At 33.2% G+C, this 14,519-nt stretch overlaps 1 protein-coding gene across 6 annotated transcripts in view; it reads right to left on the reverse strand.

Moving 5' to 3' along the window:
- GRIK2 (glutamate ionotropic receptor kainate type subunit 2) overlaps positions 1–14,519 on the reverse strand; it is a 639,626-nt gene that overhangs the window by 30,045 nt on the left and 595,062 nt on the right. For 5 of the 6 annotated variants that reach the window (XM_007169640.3, XM_007169639.3, XM_028163387.2 and 2 more), the window contains one exon: positions 3,902–4,127. In XM_007169640.3, the coding sequence (XP_007169702.1) occupies positions 3,902–4,127 (226 nt within the window). Of the gene's footprint in view, positions 1–3,901; positions 4,128–14,519 lie in introns of those variants that run through there. The other variant, XM_057528055.1, reaches the window with a different exon arrangement.

Genomic DNA, 14,519 nt, shown 5'->3' on the forward strand with positions numbered 1-14,519 from the left:
ATTTCCTCAAAGCAAAACAATATGATAAGAGACATTCCTGGTACACTGGTACATTGTATTTACAACACAAACAAGCAAACAAACCAAAAAACCCCATCAAGTTAAGGTTGTATATTAAGTATGTCAAATTTCTTTATTCTAGAAAATTTGAAATTATGAGTGCTATTATGTAACTAATATTAATGAAGAATATCTGTGCTATACTCTAAAGTCCTCAAACATCCTCCCCAAATCTTATCCAATTCTCACTACCCTCACTCACTCAGGTTTGTTTAATGAGGTCATCGCATTGAGTAATGTAAGATACCATGCCGATCTTTAGCTCCAAAAGTTATTTGTTTTCTCTATTTATAAATCTTGCTGCACCATCGTATTTTCATACGTAGAGTTCATTTGTTGAACAAATAATTGAGGGTCCACAGAGTGCAGGCACTATTGTTGTGTGGGCTTACAACAACAAACAGACAAAAATCTCTGCCCTCTTCCACGCAATGTAAACCAAAAGAGGAGGGTAAGGATACACAGAAATCTCACTCCTTCCAGAAACAACACTGAAAAATGCATTTATTTTCTTCAGCTCTTTCCAAATGAAACTGTGAGGCAATGGGAAGCTATCAAATCACTGCTTCCATTCCTCTCATAAGTGTTTAAGAAGGTGTTTGATTTTTAAAATTTGTTTGAAAACATCAGCTAATCATATTTCTCCACGTAGTTTCTAGCCCACTTTAAATCAAACTCTGGGGCTCTGTCAAGTATATTACCTGAAACATTACTATAAGTTTAGCATTAAATAGACCTTAGGTGTTCCTAGTCTCACCCTGTAATTTTACTAATTAAAAAAAAAAGAAAGAAATTTAGAAGCTATAAATTTCATGTCACTTGTCTAAGATCATATTAAGTGACAAGGCTAAATCTAGAATATCAGTGTGCAAAATACTACATGATGATACCTTAGAGCATATTATCAGCCTCTTTTCTAAAACATAAATTTGTTCATATAACTTTTCATAAATGAGTACAAGAACGCTTGAAAAGTTATCGAAGTTACTCATCACAAATTCCAAATAAATGGTACATCAACTCATGAAGTTGTTGAGTTCTTTAGGTAATTCTTACTGAGGCAAACAGCCATATGGGATCTAACTATGGAGCATACCAGGATTTGAACACTCCATCAACACAAAACTGTGGCAAGAAACTGAATCCTTACTGTGAATATAAGTATAATTTAAAGCATTTTGAAAAGAAGTGCTTCTTAAGCTATAATTATGAGAACTCAAACATTTTTATATATTAGAATTAATTAGAAAACTTCTGAATTAATATATACATTGGCATAATAATGGCAAAGCTTTGGATGGCCTTTCCCCGGTGCAAACAATAAAGGGGGTTCATTTTGTGTAGAGAATTTTAAAACAATAATAGCAACAACTGTCACCCGGCACTGGCAAGGCAAAACATGTCAAAAGTAAAATATTCCTCTCTTGAAAATATCTTTTGTTCATCCAGGTTCTAAACAATTACTATTGAGTTTTAACAGCCCAACTCTTATTGAGTTTTGAATTAGCATCTATTTATTTCTTATTCTTTAATAAACATTGTGCTCCACTTGGAAACTAGTTTGGAGAATTCTCATACAGCTCACTCCCCCAAGATATGTGAGCTCAGCTACACTTGCAAATTTTTGGAGCAAGAACTTAAGGTTCTTGTTTTGTTTTGCTTTGCTTTCACAATGACTGTGCAATCATTATTTTGAGTCTACTATATAATTGCAGGAATATGTAATGTTACAGGAGCGAATGTCTCAAAATTCTCTCAAAGCCAGTTCGAACTATTTTGAGCTATAATGAATTTGAGTAAACTTTACCTAATATGAAAGAATTTAATCTTGAAGTTTTTGAAGTCATTATGGTGGAAAATTTTTGGACTTCCTAGACATTTGAAAGTTGTTAGAAATGATCCCAAAGAAACAAAGACATGGACACTATTGCAATTTCTGGAATTTATCATGAAATGGGATTTTTATGAATCTGTGCCCAACTTTCTAACTATGGTATACATGTTAGCTCATTTGAAAGAAACTTTTCAAAATTAAAAGTAATAAAATTATGAATGAGGATACATGGACAAATATGACTATACCATTTATTAAACACAAATACATGAAGATCTGTTTTGACAAAGTCATTAAAAATTTGCAGAAGTTAAGGCTCAAAAAAATTATAGTGTCATTATTCATTACTGTATAGCCAGTGAGTAGCTGTAAGTGCTTTCCCCTTTCTTTAAAAAAAAAAAATTGATGTAATAAATACATGTTAATCTGTTATTTTTTTTTCTTTGCATACAGTATGTTTCCTGTTTCTGCTATAACAAATTACCACAAATTGAGTGGCTTAAAATAACACAAATTCATTATCCCATAGTTCTATAGGTCAGAAGTCCTAAAAGTGAGGTATCTGCAGGGCTGCATTCCTTCCGTGGCCTCCAGGAAAGAATTTGTTTCCTTGCCTCCTAAACTAACTTCTAAAGGTCCTCTGTATTGCTAGGCTGTGGTCCTTTCCTCCATCTTCAGTTCACCAAGTAACATTTTCAAATCAATCTCTCTCTCTCTCTCTTCCTCCCCTTCCCTGCCATGGTGTCCCCCCACCCCAAGATTTATATATTGAAACCTAATCCCCAGTATAATGGTATTTGGAGGTGGGGTCCCTGGGGTGTGATTGGGTCAAGAGGGTGGAGCCCTCATGAATGAAATTAGTGCTCCTTATTTAAGGGACTCAAGATAGATTCCTTGTTCCTTCCTGGTCTATTAAGCAAGAAGCAGCTTCTCATCAGATACCAAATCTGTTGGTACCTTGATCTTGGACTTCCAGCTTCCAAAACTGTGAGAAATCAATTTCTGTTGGTTTTACAGCACCCAATCTCTGGTGTTTTGTTATGGCAGCCCCCGTGGAGTAGCACATTCTTTCTCTCTCTACTTCTGTTGCGATATCTTCTTAATTGTGACACTTGTGCTTCCTTCTTTTAAGGACCTTTTCGATTACACTGGACCCACCTGGTTAATCCAGGATAATCTCCCCATTTTAAGATCCTTAACTTAATCACATCTGCAAAGTCCCTTTTGTCATGAAAGGTAATAAATTCATATGTTCTCAGGATTAGGCCATGGACATTTTGGGGGAGGCATTTTTACGCCCATGACATGTACATATATACTGTAGTATGTATTTATACATTTATTAATCATATAAATGTATATACATGTTCATATACATTATACATACATATGAAGCTCAATAAATGAAAATTTTCATTGTCTTTTGTGGCAATTATTATTATTTCATTCCATGATTATTATTGAAAAGAATTTTGTCATATAGAAGAAAGAGAATGTTAAAACTAATCAATCCTAGTGTAAAATATTCTAGGTATGTTACTGGTAAATAGTCTGCTATTCCTCTTAAATAAGCATATACCTCTTGTAAATAAAATAATTATTCACAGTAACCATTTGTGGCTCATTCTTTTAGTTAACTAAGTCAAATACTATATTCATAAGCCACCAATCTGAAAAAATAATGTTGCAAAACCTTTATTCATAGAAACTTTTTTTAAGTGTAAGATTGAGAAGGTCCTTTGCGGGGGAGGTGTTGTGGATGTTTTTAACACTGATACAGTAAAAATGTCTACTGACCATTTGGTAGAAATCAATTTTCCTTTTGTTACTTACTCCTTTAGAAGCAGATGTCCAAATATCTTCCTGACTTTATACAGTCTCAGAACATAGCAAGATACATTTGTTTGAAGCAAGATTCCTAACGGCATATGGAGGCACTGTTTTCCTTCCCTTTTCACAGCAACTAAGATTAATGAACAAAGAACAAGTGGCTGACATGAAGCCTACCCATGGGGGTGCCGACGCCATAACCTTTGGAGTCTATGAGGCCGCCAATCTGTGTCAGGTTACAGTTCCTCTGAGTGACAAACTCAATGGTTGTTGACTCCATTAGGAAAGCATAATCGGAGGTGAGGACTCTCTGGATTCCTTCTTCATTACTTTTGACGAGCACGGACTGCCTCCTGCTACTCATAAAGGCCCACATTTTGTCATATGTGGAGATTTTTGATTTCTGGGGAAAAACAAAATACATAAGAAAGACATTTCTTAGTTTCCACATGATCCTACAATAGTTAGATGAAATTGACCATATTTAGTTTGCTCATCATACCTTATAACTGTATTAGTAATAACACTGATACTAAGCCACAAAAAAATCAAAATCTGTATAAAAACATTTCTCATAGCAATTCCTCATCGTATTTCCAGGTATAGAGCAGATTTATTTAACAAATGTATAAAAAATGTCCTGATGTTCAAAAGTTCACAACTAGTAAATCATAGGAGGCAATAAAAAAGAGAAAATAAACAAGATTAATAAGGACTGTTTTTTGTGTTTGTATCTCACATGAATATCTCGTGTGTACAATTTTATCCTTCAACATTACTATAACATCAAATTTGGAAGATGCAGACACTGGACACTAAGAGGTTTTTTTTCCCCCCCGAATTCATAAGACAGATGTTACATTATCCCCCAAGGATACATACAGATATAGGTTGAAGAGATGAGAGGAATTTGTTACAAATAAGGATATTACAAATAAGAATGACTACATTTCTGCTAAGACACAATCTGGACACCACAGAACTTCTTTTAACCTGCTCAGGACAACAGGAAATCAATCATTCAGGTCTTACTAACTAATGATTCCTGGACCAAGAAAATAGAAGAGCTTTTACATCCAACCGGAAATTCTCAGTAGGGCTTCAGTGCGATCTATTGCTAAAGGAAAGAAATGGGTTTTGTTCAGAAGGCACTGGTAAAACATAAACAGGAAAAAGGTTAGCATCTGCTTATGGAAAGCTCGTCTGTGAAACCTTTACCTTAGTTTAATTCTTATACAATCACAAAAAATAATACTGCAACTATAAACACAAGAAGGACATTCACCATACTGGTTGCTCTGTCATGAAAACTCAAAACTATTTTCAAATAAATAGATATGCAATCTTTTGCAGCTTAAGTGTGCATTTAGTCCTAAATGTGCCAGGACATAAATGTGATATTACTCCTTCCACTAAAAGGTAGGTACACAGTAATATTTAGAAAAATTCTGGCACTATTTCAATGATAAAATGGGAAGAAAAACCTTAATTTTGGGGGGAAAATACCTAGAGGTACAATAAGTGCTTTATAAAAACAAATAGCTTTAGAGCTAAGAAAGGGCAGATGTGTAAACCTTTGCTCTCCAGTGAACACTAAAACGTGCTAAAAGGTCAGTGGCTCAAAATGGGAAAGAAGGCAGCTAGAACCCCCAGAATAAGATTGATATGATTACAAATTTGGGCAGCTATGGAGGTATGTCAGTTGTTTTCAAGTAAAATAATCAAATGTTAGGAGTAGAAAAGGGAAATGAAAGGAATAATTAAGGCTATGATGAGATTCTTACTGGAATAATTAAGACCAATAGTGAGATTTTGCAAAGATGCATCTGGCTATCCAAATTAGTAACATAATAGGATAGCTAGAACAAGTTCATTTCCTTTCAAAGGTAAAGACTTTTTCTCCTAATGTTTTGGATTGAGTGAGGCCAAAATACAAAATAGAATCAAAGTCAGAGCTCACCTGCAGATTAAAGAGATTTTATGTAAAAAATAAACTTGGATACAGTTTTTGATTTAGTGAATCTGTGACTGATAATAAACACAATCCAAAAATGTAATACTAAAAATTTATGTAATCAAAACTGCATGCTCATTACTTGACAATTTAAAATGTAACATCTTTAATGGAGAGTGATAGTGTAATATCATAACATGGGTGTACTCATTGAAGCCAAAAATCAAGCAGAGATAAAAAGTGTACAAAAAGTTATTCTTACTTGTATTGGTCATAAATCTCCTAAATTCTCTGCTTTATTTTAGTCATAGGAACATTAGCAATAAATACATTTTATTGCTTTAGTTACATGATTTTCAATTCATGATAACATGCTCCATCACTGAAGAGTTAATTTAAATAAAAACTTGAGGACTAGTAATTTTGTCTGAAACAAAGGGAGAATATAATGTTTACAATGGCACTAATCATTTAAATAGTATAATTACGTCTTTCTCTTTTTTAATATTAAAAGTAGAAAATTTTAGTTTAAACATTATGCAACACAATTTAAAAGAAGAGAGTTACATTTTTAACAGTACATGAATGTATCCATTATTAATATTTTGCTGTGGTTAATGAAGTAAACACATCAATCTTTTTTAACAGAACCCACACCCAACAAACTATATTTCTAACATATTCTTTACAAATGTATAGTTTAATTTTACATTAATGTGAAATTTAGTATTATTTTACATTTGAAATGTCTAATCTACAATACTAACCTTCCACTGACAAAATAAGGATTTTACAAAATATATTTTTATATAAAATTCTTGGAACACTTTACTGCACTGATTTTTTATTTCTATGAGCATTTCCTAGAAGGTACTATTTATATTAATTTTGAAACTAATCATTTCCTATCTTTTTAAAAAAGTTTTTATTGGAGTATGGTAGATTTACAATGTTGTGTTAGTTTCAGGTGTACAGCAAAGTGAATCAGTTACACATATACATATATCCACTCCTTTTTAGATTCTTTTCCCATATAGGCCATGACAGAGTATTGAGTAGAGTTCCCGGTGCTATACAGTAGGTCCTTATTAGTTAATCATTTCCTACCTTCCATTATTACTTAAGTATCTCTTATTGATATACTTCTGATTTTCTGGAATCTATTGTCTATGATTTTTGTACAGGTTCACTCATCTTTCCTGTCTGCAGAAAATATAAGTATTTATATTGTTCCTATATGGCATAATAGGTTTTGATAGAAAAGTTACCCAAATTGTTTTGTTTCTCATAATAAAAATAAAAACCCAAATAAGAAATATTTCAATTTAGAAATATTGACTGCTGCTCACACACATTCTATATGGCTTGCTTGCTTGTTTTGCTGTCATTCTTTAACCACAATTTCCAATTGAGCACAGTTATCTCTCAATTATGGCTGTGAAACACAACGCTGTGTAGAAAAGAAGTAAGATTAAAAGCCATTACTACCTTTGTAGCCTGCATGTGTGTATGTGTGCGGTATGTAATGCCATTCAACTCTTAAACAACTTCTATAGAAAGTTGAAATAGAAAACTAATCTTTAGCATTGCCTGGCAATTTTATTACTTTTATCATTTTCAGTAGTGAAGATGGTATAGTGCATCACTGGTTTAAAAACACAAGGTCTGAACAACATGAATTTTACTGAAACCCTTAAATTTAAAGCAGCTAAGATGGCTTATAAAATATTTGAAGAAAGTATCTGAACAAACTCTTAGGCTGAATATGAAGATTACGAGGCTTTTTTCTCTATAAATCTGGCCACTCATAAATACTTGATTACCTATACTTAACTAATATATAGATAAGTTCTGAATAATGTAGCCCTGAGCCAGAAGTAATGATCACTAATTCTACATCTCTTATTAATGGAAGATATGTCCTTATGCAAGCCAGTTAATCTCTTAATTCCAGTTTACATAATAGTCAAATATCTTTGCTAAACTTACAGGGTTTTTGTGAGGATCATATAAGACACTACACGTAAACACACTATGCAGTAGTAAGACATTTTTGTAACTCCAATTATTTTTTAAAAAGAGAGCATACTACTCCCAAGTGCTTGTGTTTTATTTTTTTAAAAAAACACCGAGTATTCTGGCAAAGATGGAAGGTTGAATATCATCTTTGAACACATGTTCTCTCCTATGGCATGAAACCACAAGGCAAAAGAGAAATGGATAGGGTGCAACAAAAACAAAATTTTGGAAGCTGGAAAGCAGATAGATGAATTGTAACTGAGCTAACCAACGTTTAGGACCCCCTTCTCCCCTGTAAAAGTTTCTGTGATTGGCATCTCTACATCCTCCTCAAAGCCAGAATGATCAAACGTCTAACGAAAGTAGAATTTATTGAAAAAATGTCGTAAAAACAACTATCTCTGAGCAACTTGGTGACTGCTCCATCCCACCCAAGCAAAGGACTAGAGGTTTTATTCTCTGGGAAGTAAACAAGAGTACACTGGAGGAAGTTGAGCTACGGGGGCCCATACTGAAACCAGAAGGAAGAGGTTGGAGTCTACAGCCAATGTTGAGACCAGTCAGCATTCTGTCTGTTTTGGTTCTTTGAATTCCTCCAAGAAGATTTTTTTAAGCAAAACTGAACTGCTCTAAAGAGATAATAATAATATTAGTAACAATAATAATAGTAATAATAGCAGTTAGTACATATAATAGCATGTACCAAACATTATTCTAAATTATTTATACATATTAAAATTTTTTAAGTTTTACAAGATTCCTATTAGGTGGTAGTATTTTTGTCCCCATTCTAAAATTAGAAAACCAAAACACAGAGTGCTTAATAATATGCCTAAATTCATGTGGCCTCTTCCTAGCAAAACCAGGAATCAAACATGGGCAGATTAGCTACCAAGTTCATAGTCTTAATTATTGTACTATATCAACTGCATCTAAAGGCACATATCATGGATTTCCAACAAAACAACCCACTATATCACCCTAAAGTGAAGCTCATAGTTTTTCACCCTTAACTAAGCACCCAGAGCTTGCAGTGAGTTTCTAACCTAAATTATAAACACCAAAACAAATAAAATGGCATAAATGTCCTCAGAGAGGTAAAAGATGCTGCACAAATGCAAAGAAAAAAATTTAAATGGACTCTGTTGAAAGAAAATACATTCAAAGAACAAATACATATTAAAAATCTGATATCAAAAATGGAAACCTCAAGTGAAATGTAGAATAAAAGAGAATTTAAAACACTGCAATTGGCTTGACCTCTAATTTCAGAATATTTATATTAAATACATGTGGAATTATACTGAGATGATACTCTAAGATCTAATGTGTAAGGAGGAAATAAGAAGCCTCAGCTAGTTTTATTTCTAATAAAATAGAAAATTGTTGAACATTTTCAAGGTAAAATAGACTGTAGGATCTCTAAGGTTAAAATCAATAGGTAGAAGCTGTATAAGTTAAAGTTTAGGAATAAGAACTCATTTAAGGTCAGTAAGCAGGTATTTAAAATTAATAATCAAATATTTGTATGTTGAGTGTGAAAGTTTATGTAAACTTATTTAGAAGTAAGGATATACCGAGTTGCAATGTGAACTAAAGATCGTAGGTGGAAGGTGCGGCATGTTGAAAGAACGACCTGTATAGTATGTTCTGCTGAATCTCCTGTTAGACTAAGGTTAGTTTCATTCGGTGAAGTAGCTACTGATCATTGCCAAGGGACATGATAAAATCGTGGATGGAGACTGAGCTGCTGAGCTAAACGTGCACAGTCTTTGAAGGTCCTCTAGCCACAGGGATACAGAGAAGTGAGGACCTACCTAGAACACCAGAAAAGACTCAGGAATTGGGACACAGCTTGGCCCTGTGCATCACTGTTGCCAAATTCATTAGGAAAGACATTGCAGAAGAATATATTATTTAAGAGAAATATGAAAAATGAAATATGAAAGTCAGGTAATAAACTAAGCATCCAAAAATATAATTTTCTGTAAGGGAAGAATTGAGATAATGGCAAATTAGGGCATAGAAGAGAAACTATTCAGATAGAGTGTAGCCAAGTTAAAAGAAAATATTGAATTAGTGGAAAAAAAAAAGAATATCTTGTTTCAATCCTTTACTTCACAAATGAGAAAACTAAGGCTACTTGATAAGAAAAAACTATTAGCAGTGAAGGTAGATTTGTAAAGAGTAAAATGCTGATAGGATTTATGACATCATGGTTTTAAAGAAGAATTTTTTTTTTTTAAAGAAGAATTTTAATTCCATAACAAGACAATAACTTCTTTAGCAAAAATGAAAAACATTCCTAAGTATTATCATTACAGTTAGGCTGTACATAGTAATATAAAGTCACGCAAATAAATTAAATCAAGTCTCAAGATATTGCTTGAAGTGAATATTAAAATCAAAGCACTGTAAAGGAAAAGCATATTTAAAATGTTTGAAATAAAATCGTCTTATTTTCTCACACAACCCACCCCGCCGCTCTAAATACTGGAATAAATTTCTTTCTTTTGTGTGTGTCTCATATTAAAGACACTTTTCCTTCTGTGTTACATCAGACAGATTTAGAATGTCAATGTTTAGCAGTGTTTATTTTATCAAAATGCTGAGGCTTGTAAGTTGATTTGGTTTTTGCTACATCAGCACAAAACCAATAAAACTAGTTCATAAGGCACTGTCTTTTTATAATAGCAGTTTTCATGGGCTATGAAACATCAACAGAAGGATAAAAGAAAAAATTCTTGTCAAGAATAAACTTACAAAGAATAAGAAATACAACACTTTTTTAAAATTCACAGATGCCAAAAGATTGTGTGCTTTACAAAGAGCATTCAGTATACTTAAAATATTTTAAACATATAGCTAATGATTCCAAATTTAAGGATACATAGCTTTAGTTTCTGACAGAACTCAAAATAAAGTTTGCAACCTGAAATTACCTGGCTCTTTGAAGATCTCCAGTATCTAATGGGTTTAAGGTGACATTTTTCCTGAGCATTTTAGAGAGAGATTTTTAGAACAGGTAAGATACTGATACAAGGATAGTGCTTTGAAATTTTGTTTCTATCCCATCTAAAATGCTATGAAAGCCAATAAAGTAAGGGTTACTCTTGTACCATAGGAGCAGATCTTTTATTGTAAGCAACATATTTTACAAATTCAAAAAGCCATTTAAAAAAAAAATCTTTGATTTAAATTCTTTAGTACTCAAATGAATTCTTCTCCCCACTCACTTTGATTGCTGTCAAATACAAATTAAAATTTAGAAACCATCTTGTGTTCATTGGACCTATTTTTATAAACCTGTCAGATACCCTAAAAATGATAAGAAAATATTTGCTAGACCTCTGGAAGTTAATTTAAAATTAACTTTTTAAGTGTGTTCTAGAGGAAAGCTTATGTTCTTGAATAAGAGGGAAAAATCTTTAATATTAATCTTGTTTGAACTATCATAGCCACAAAGCATCAACAGTACAAAGAAAATCCAGTACTATTTTGTAATATGTTTTTTTTACATAATATTTGAAGCGTTGACTACAACTCAGATTTTTTAAAAAGTTTATCAAGTAGTGCAACACCTAAAACATCTTGAAGTAACTTTTAAAAAGACTTTATTTATGTTAAGAACCCATTTATTTTTATTTAAAAAATAAACATTCATGAAAAAATATTTTCTCACCTAAACCATAATGTGTGGCAGAATTAGTTGAACTCTGGTGTATGGATGAAAGTGGTGAAATTACTAAAAGAAGAGGCAGTAATTTCTGATGATTTTTCATAATTACCAAAGTAAATTTGGTGTCATTGGTACTTACTCAAATCACTCCTTTTCAATAAATTCCACATTACCAATTTGGTTTCTAATATTAACTTAAATATTTGGTTATAAGTGCTATAATAACATTTATCATTCTGTTATGAAAAAGTCACATGTAATCATTCCTAATATGTGCTTTGAAAAAGCCCATACCAAGGGAGACCTTGGTAAAGGAGAATTTGGCTGAGATTTGCATTTTAATTTTTTATTACAGTAAATAAATTACCAACAACAGTGGAACATATGTGCTAGGTAAGAACAGCTGAGCCCTATCTGGACTCATCTGACCTTGGTCACTAGGAAATTAGAGTTAATTCAGGAAAACAGGACTGAAGCCATATGTGGTTCATATCAAAGGTGGATCTGAGGCTAGTGCAGTGAGCTGAAAGCATTTGGTTGTTAGCAAACCTGTCAGTCCTTGGAATAATTCTGGCAGTTTTATCTTGAAGCATCTGCAATCTCTTAAAACAGGATATTTGAAGAGAAAGACAATGAAAGAGAATTGCTCTTCTCATCGTTACGGAGAGTTAATAGAGGAATAAGAGAGAGAATTATGACTGAGCATGATAGGATGGGCAGCAAGTTTAAAGCGATTTGGTGCAGTTAAAGGCAGTTATCCTTTTGAGGCAGTTGAGCCAGGATTTGATAGTTCATTCTGCACTATTCAGAATCCCTACTGATGATTCTTCTGGTCATTGAATTTTATTCTTTAAATGAGATATCTTGAAATTTCCTGGTCAAATATTTTCTTTTCTTATAAATAATAGTAATCAGCAATATAGTTTACTATCATTTGGTCAAATTTAAATAAAATTAGGAAACTTGACTTCACTGGGTCAATGGAGGACCTTGAACCACAATTTCTTGGCCATATCTAACAAAATGCTTCCCTAACAATTTCAAAGAAATGTTATGAGGAATAAATGAGAAAATTCATATAAAGTCACTTCGACAAGCTATAAAGCTCTCTAAAGATATCAGGATTTTATTCTTATTGCAAATTTTATGTGATCAATCAGTGGAGAAACATAGTAACTCTCTACTAGGACTGCAGCATATAACTACTATATTCTTGTATCTCTGCCTTTACCTTTAGAATAATTTATAATTTATAGGAACATGGAAACATTCACTTGCTTACCCATTCACTCACTTGTTCTTTCATATTTATTGAGCACCAGCTTGGTGTAAAGGACCATGCCAGGCACTATGCATGTAGAGGTTAGACCAAAACAAAGCATGGCCCCTGTCTTAGCAAAGCTTAATGTCCCATAAATACAGGAAAAGTAAACTAAGAATTATGAAATGGTGCGATAAATGCCTTGACAAGGGACAGATGAGGTGTAACCTAAATTGATGAAGGGATGTATGACAGGAAGCCAGAGGAAATAATTCCTTTTCCTTTAGGATTCAAATCAATTACAGTTTTGCTGGGTCTCTCACTCCTTTCTAATTGAAACTCTGAACTATAAATAGGCGTGGGGAAAAAAAATCCTCAACATTTGAAACTCTTAAAAGAATCATTGTTCTCACTTTCAGCCAGTACCCTTTCCAGGATTTCTAAACTCTTCTGGGAGATGATGCAAACCTCATCAAAATATTTTAAGAATGATGTTTAGATACATAATGTTTGTATTGCTGTAACCTTATATACATCAAAATATACACAAAATGGATACTTTGTTTCTAAATAGTAAATAAATGACCTTAGTTGGCCTATGGAGGAGAGAGAAACAGTTTTAATCACTTCGCCATCCATTGGCTAAACATGCTTGAACTTGCCATTTTCTCTAGCTCGACTGTACTTCCCTTGCATATCTGTTATGCCTCACACCTTTACCTCCTTCTGATCTTTGGTCAAACATCGCCTTTCCAAAGGGACTACCACTATTTACTCTATTTATAATTCCAATTCCAATGTAACACAGATATGCCTCCTGCTTTATTGTTATCCACAGCACTTAACAACTATGTAGTATTTACATATTTCCTATTTTTATTTATATATCTGTTCAGTTCCTATCTCCCTTTGCTGTGAGATAAACTGCATGAAGATGGAGATTTTTGCCCTGTTTTGTTCATCATTATAGCACCTCTACTTAGAATAGTGTCTAGTGTACAGTATGTACCAGTAGCTATTTATTGAATAAATGAGCTAAAAAAATAAGTAAATGAATAAATGTGTACAACGGAATTATTTCTCTTGTGCTAGAATTTAGAAGACAGGAATATTAGTCTCAGCTCTGGTGTTACCAAGTTAAGTGATATTTCATGAGTAATTTCATATCTCTAGAACTCAGTTTGCTCATCTGCAGAATAAATGGGTTAAACCATATAAATTCTATGGTATCATTCACCAGAGATAGTCTATATACTTTTACATATTTAGAAGAATAGGCACATTTACTTTTTTCATATTCTGTTCATGGCTTAATTTAATAAGGAAAAGAATACCACTGGCCTAGTTTTAAAGCAAAGCATAAAGAAATCCACATCACTGTACTGCATAAATAATTTTCAACCCTATTTCAATGTTAAAGTGTAGCTTTAACATGTAAACGAAAAATACTAGAATGTATTTCACATTCTACATATCTCAGGGATGGGAAGTAAATTAGTGTCCTCTTTGTTCTTTTCCCACTTTTAGATCATCACTGCCCCACCCCTTTTGGAAAACAAACCAAGGTATAAACCTTTGTTCTGTTAAGACTGATGCCATACAAACTTACTACCTGATTCCTCTTACTACAGTCTCCTATTCATTTTCTGGTTATGTCATCATTCTTAAAAAACTGTAGTCCCCAAATGTTGGTTTCTATCAGTGATGAACTAGTAAATGTTTAACAATTTGGCTCTCTGGACTTCTCTAGTGGTGCTGTGGTTAAGAATCCGCCTGCCAATGCAGGGGACACGGGTTAGATCCCTGGTCTGGGAATATCCTACATGCCGCGGAGCCCTAGAGCCCGCGAGCCACAACTACTGAAGCCCGCGCACCTAGAGCC

The sequence above is a fragment of the Balaenoptera acutorostrata genome, chromosome 14, assembly GCF_949987535.1.
Source record: "Balaenoptera acutorostrata chromosome 14, mBalAcu1.1, whole genome shotgun sequence".
NCBI classification, from domain to species: domain Eukaryota; kingdom Metazoa; phylum Chordata; class Mammalia; order Artiodactyla; family Balaenopteridae; genus Balaenoptera; species Balaenoptera acutorostrata.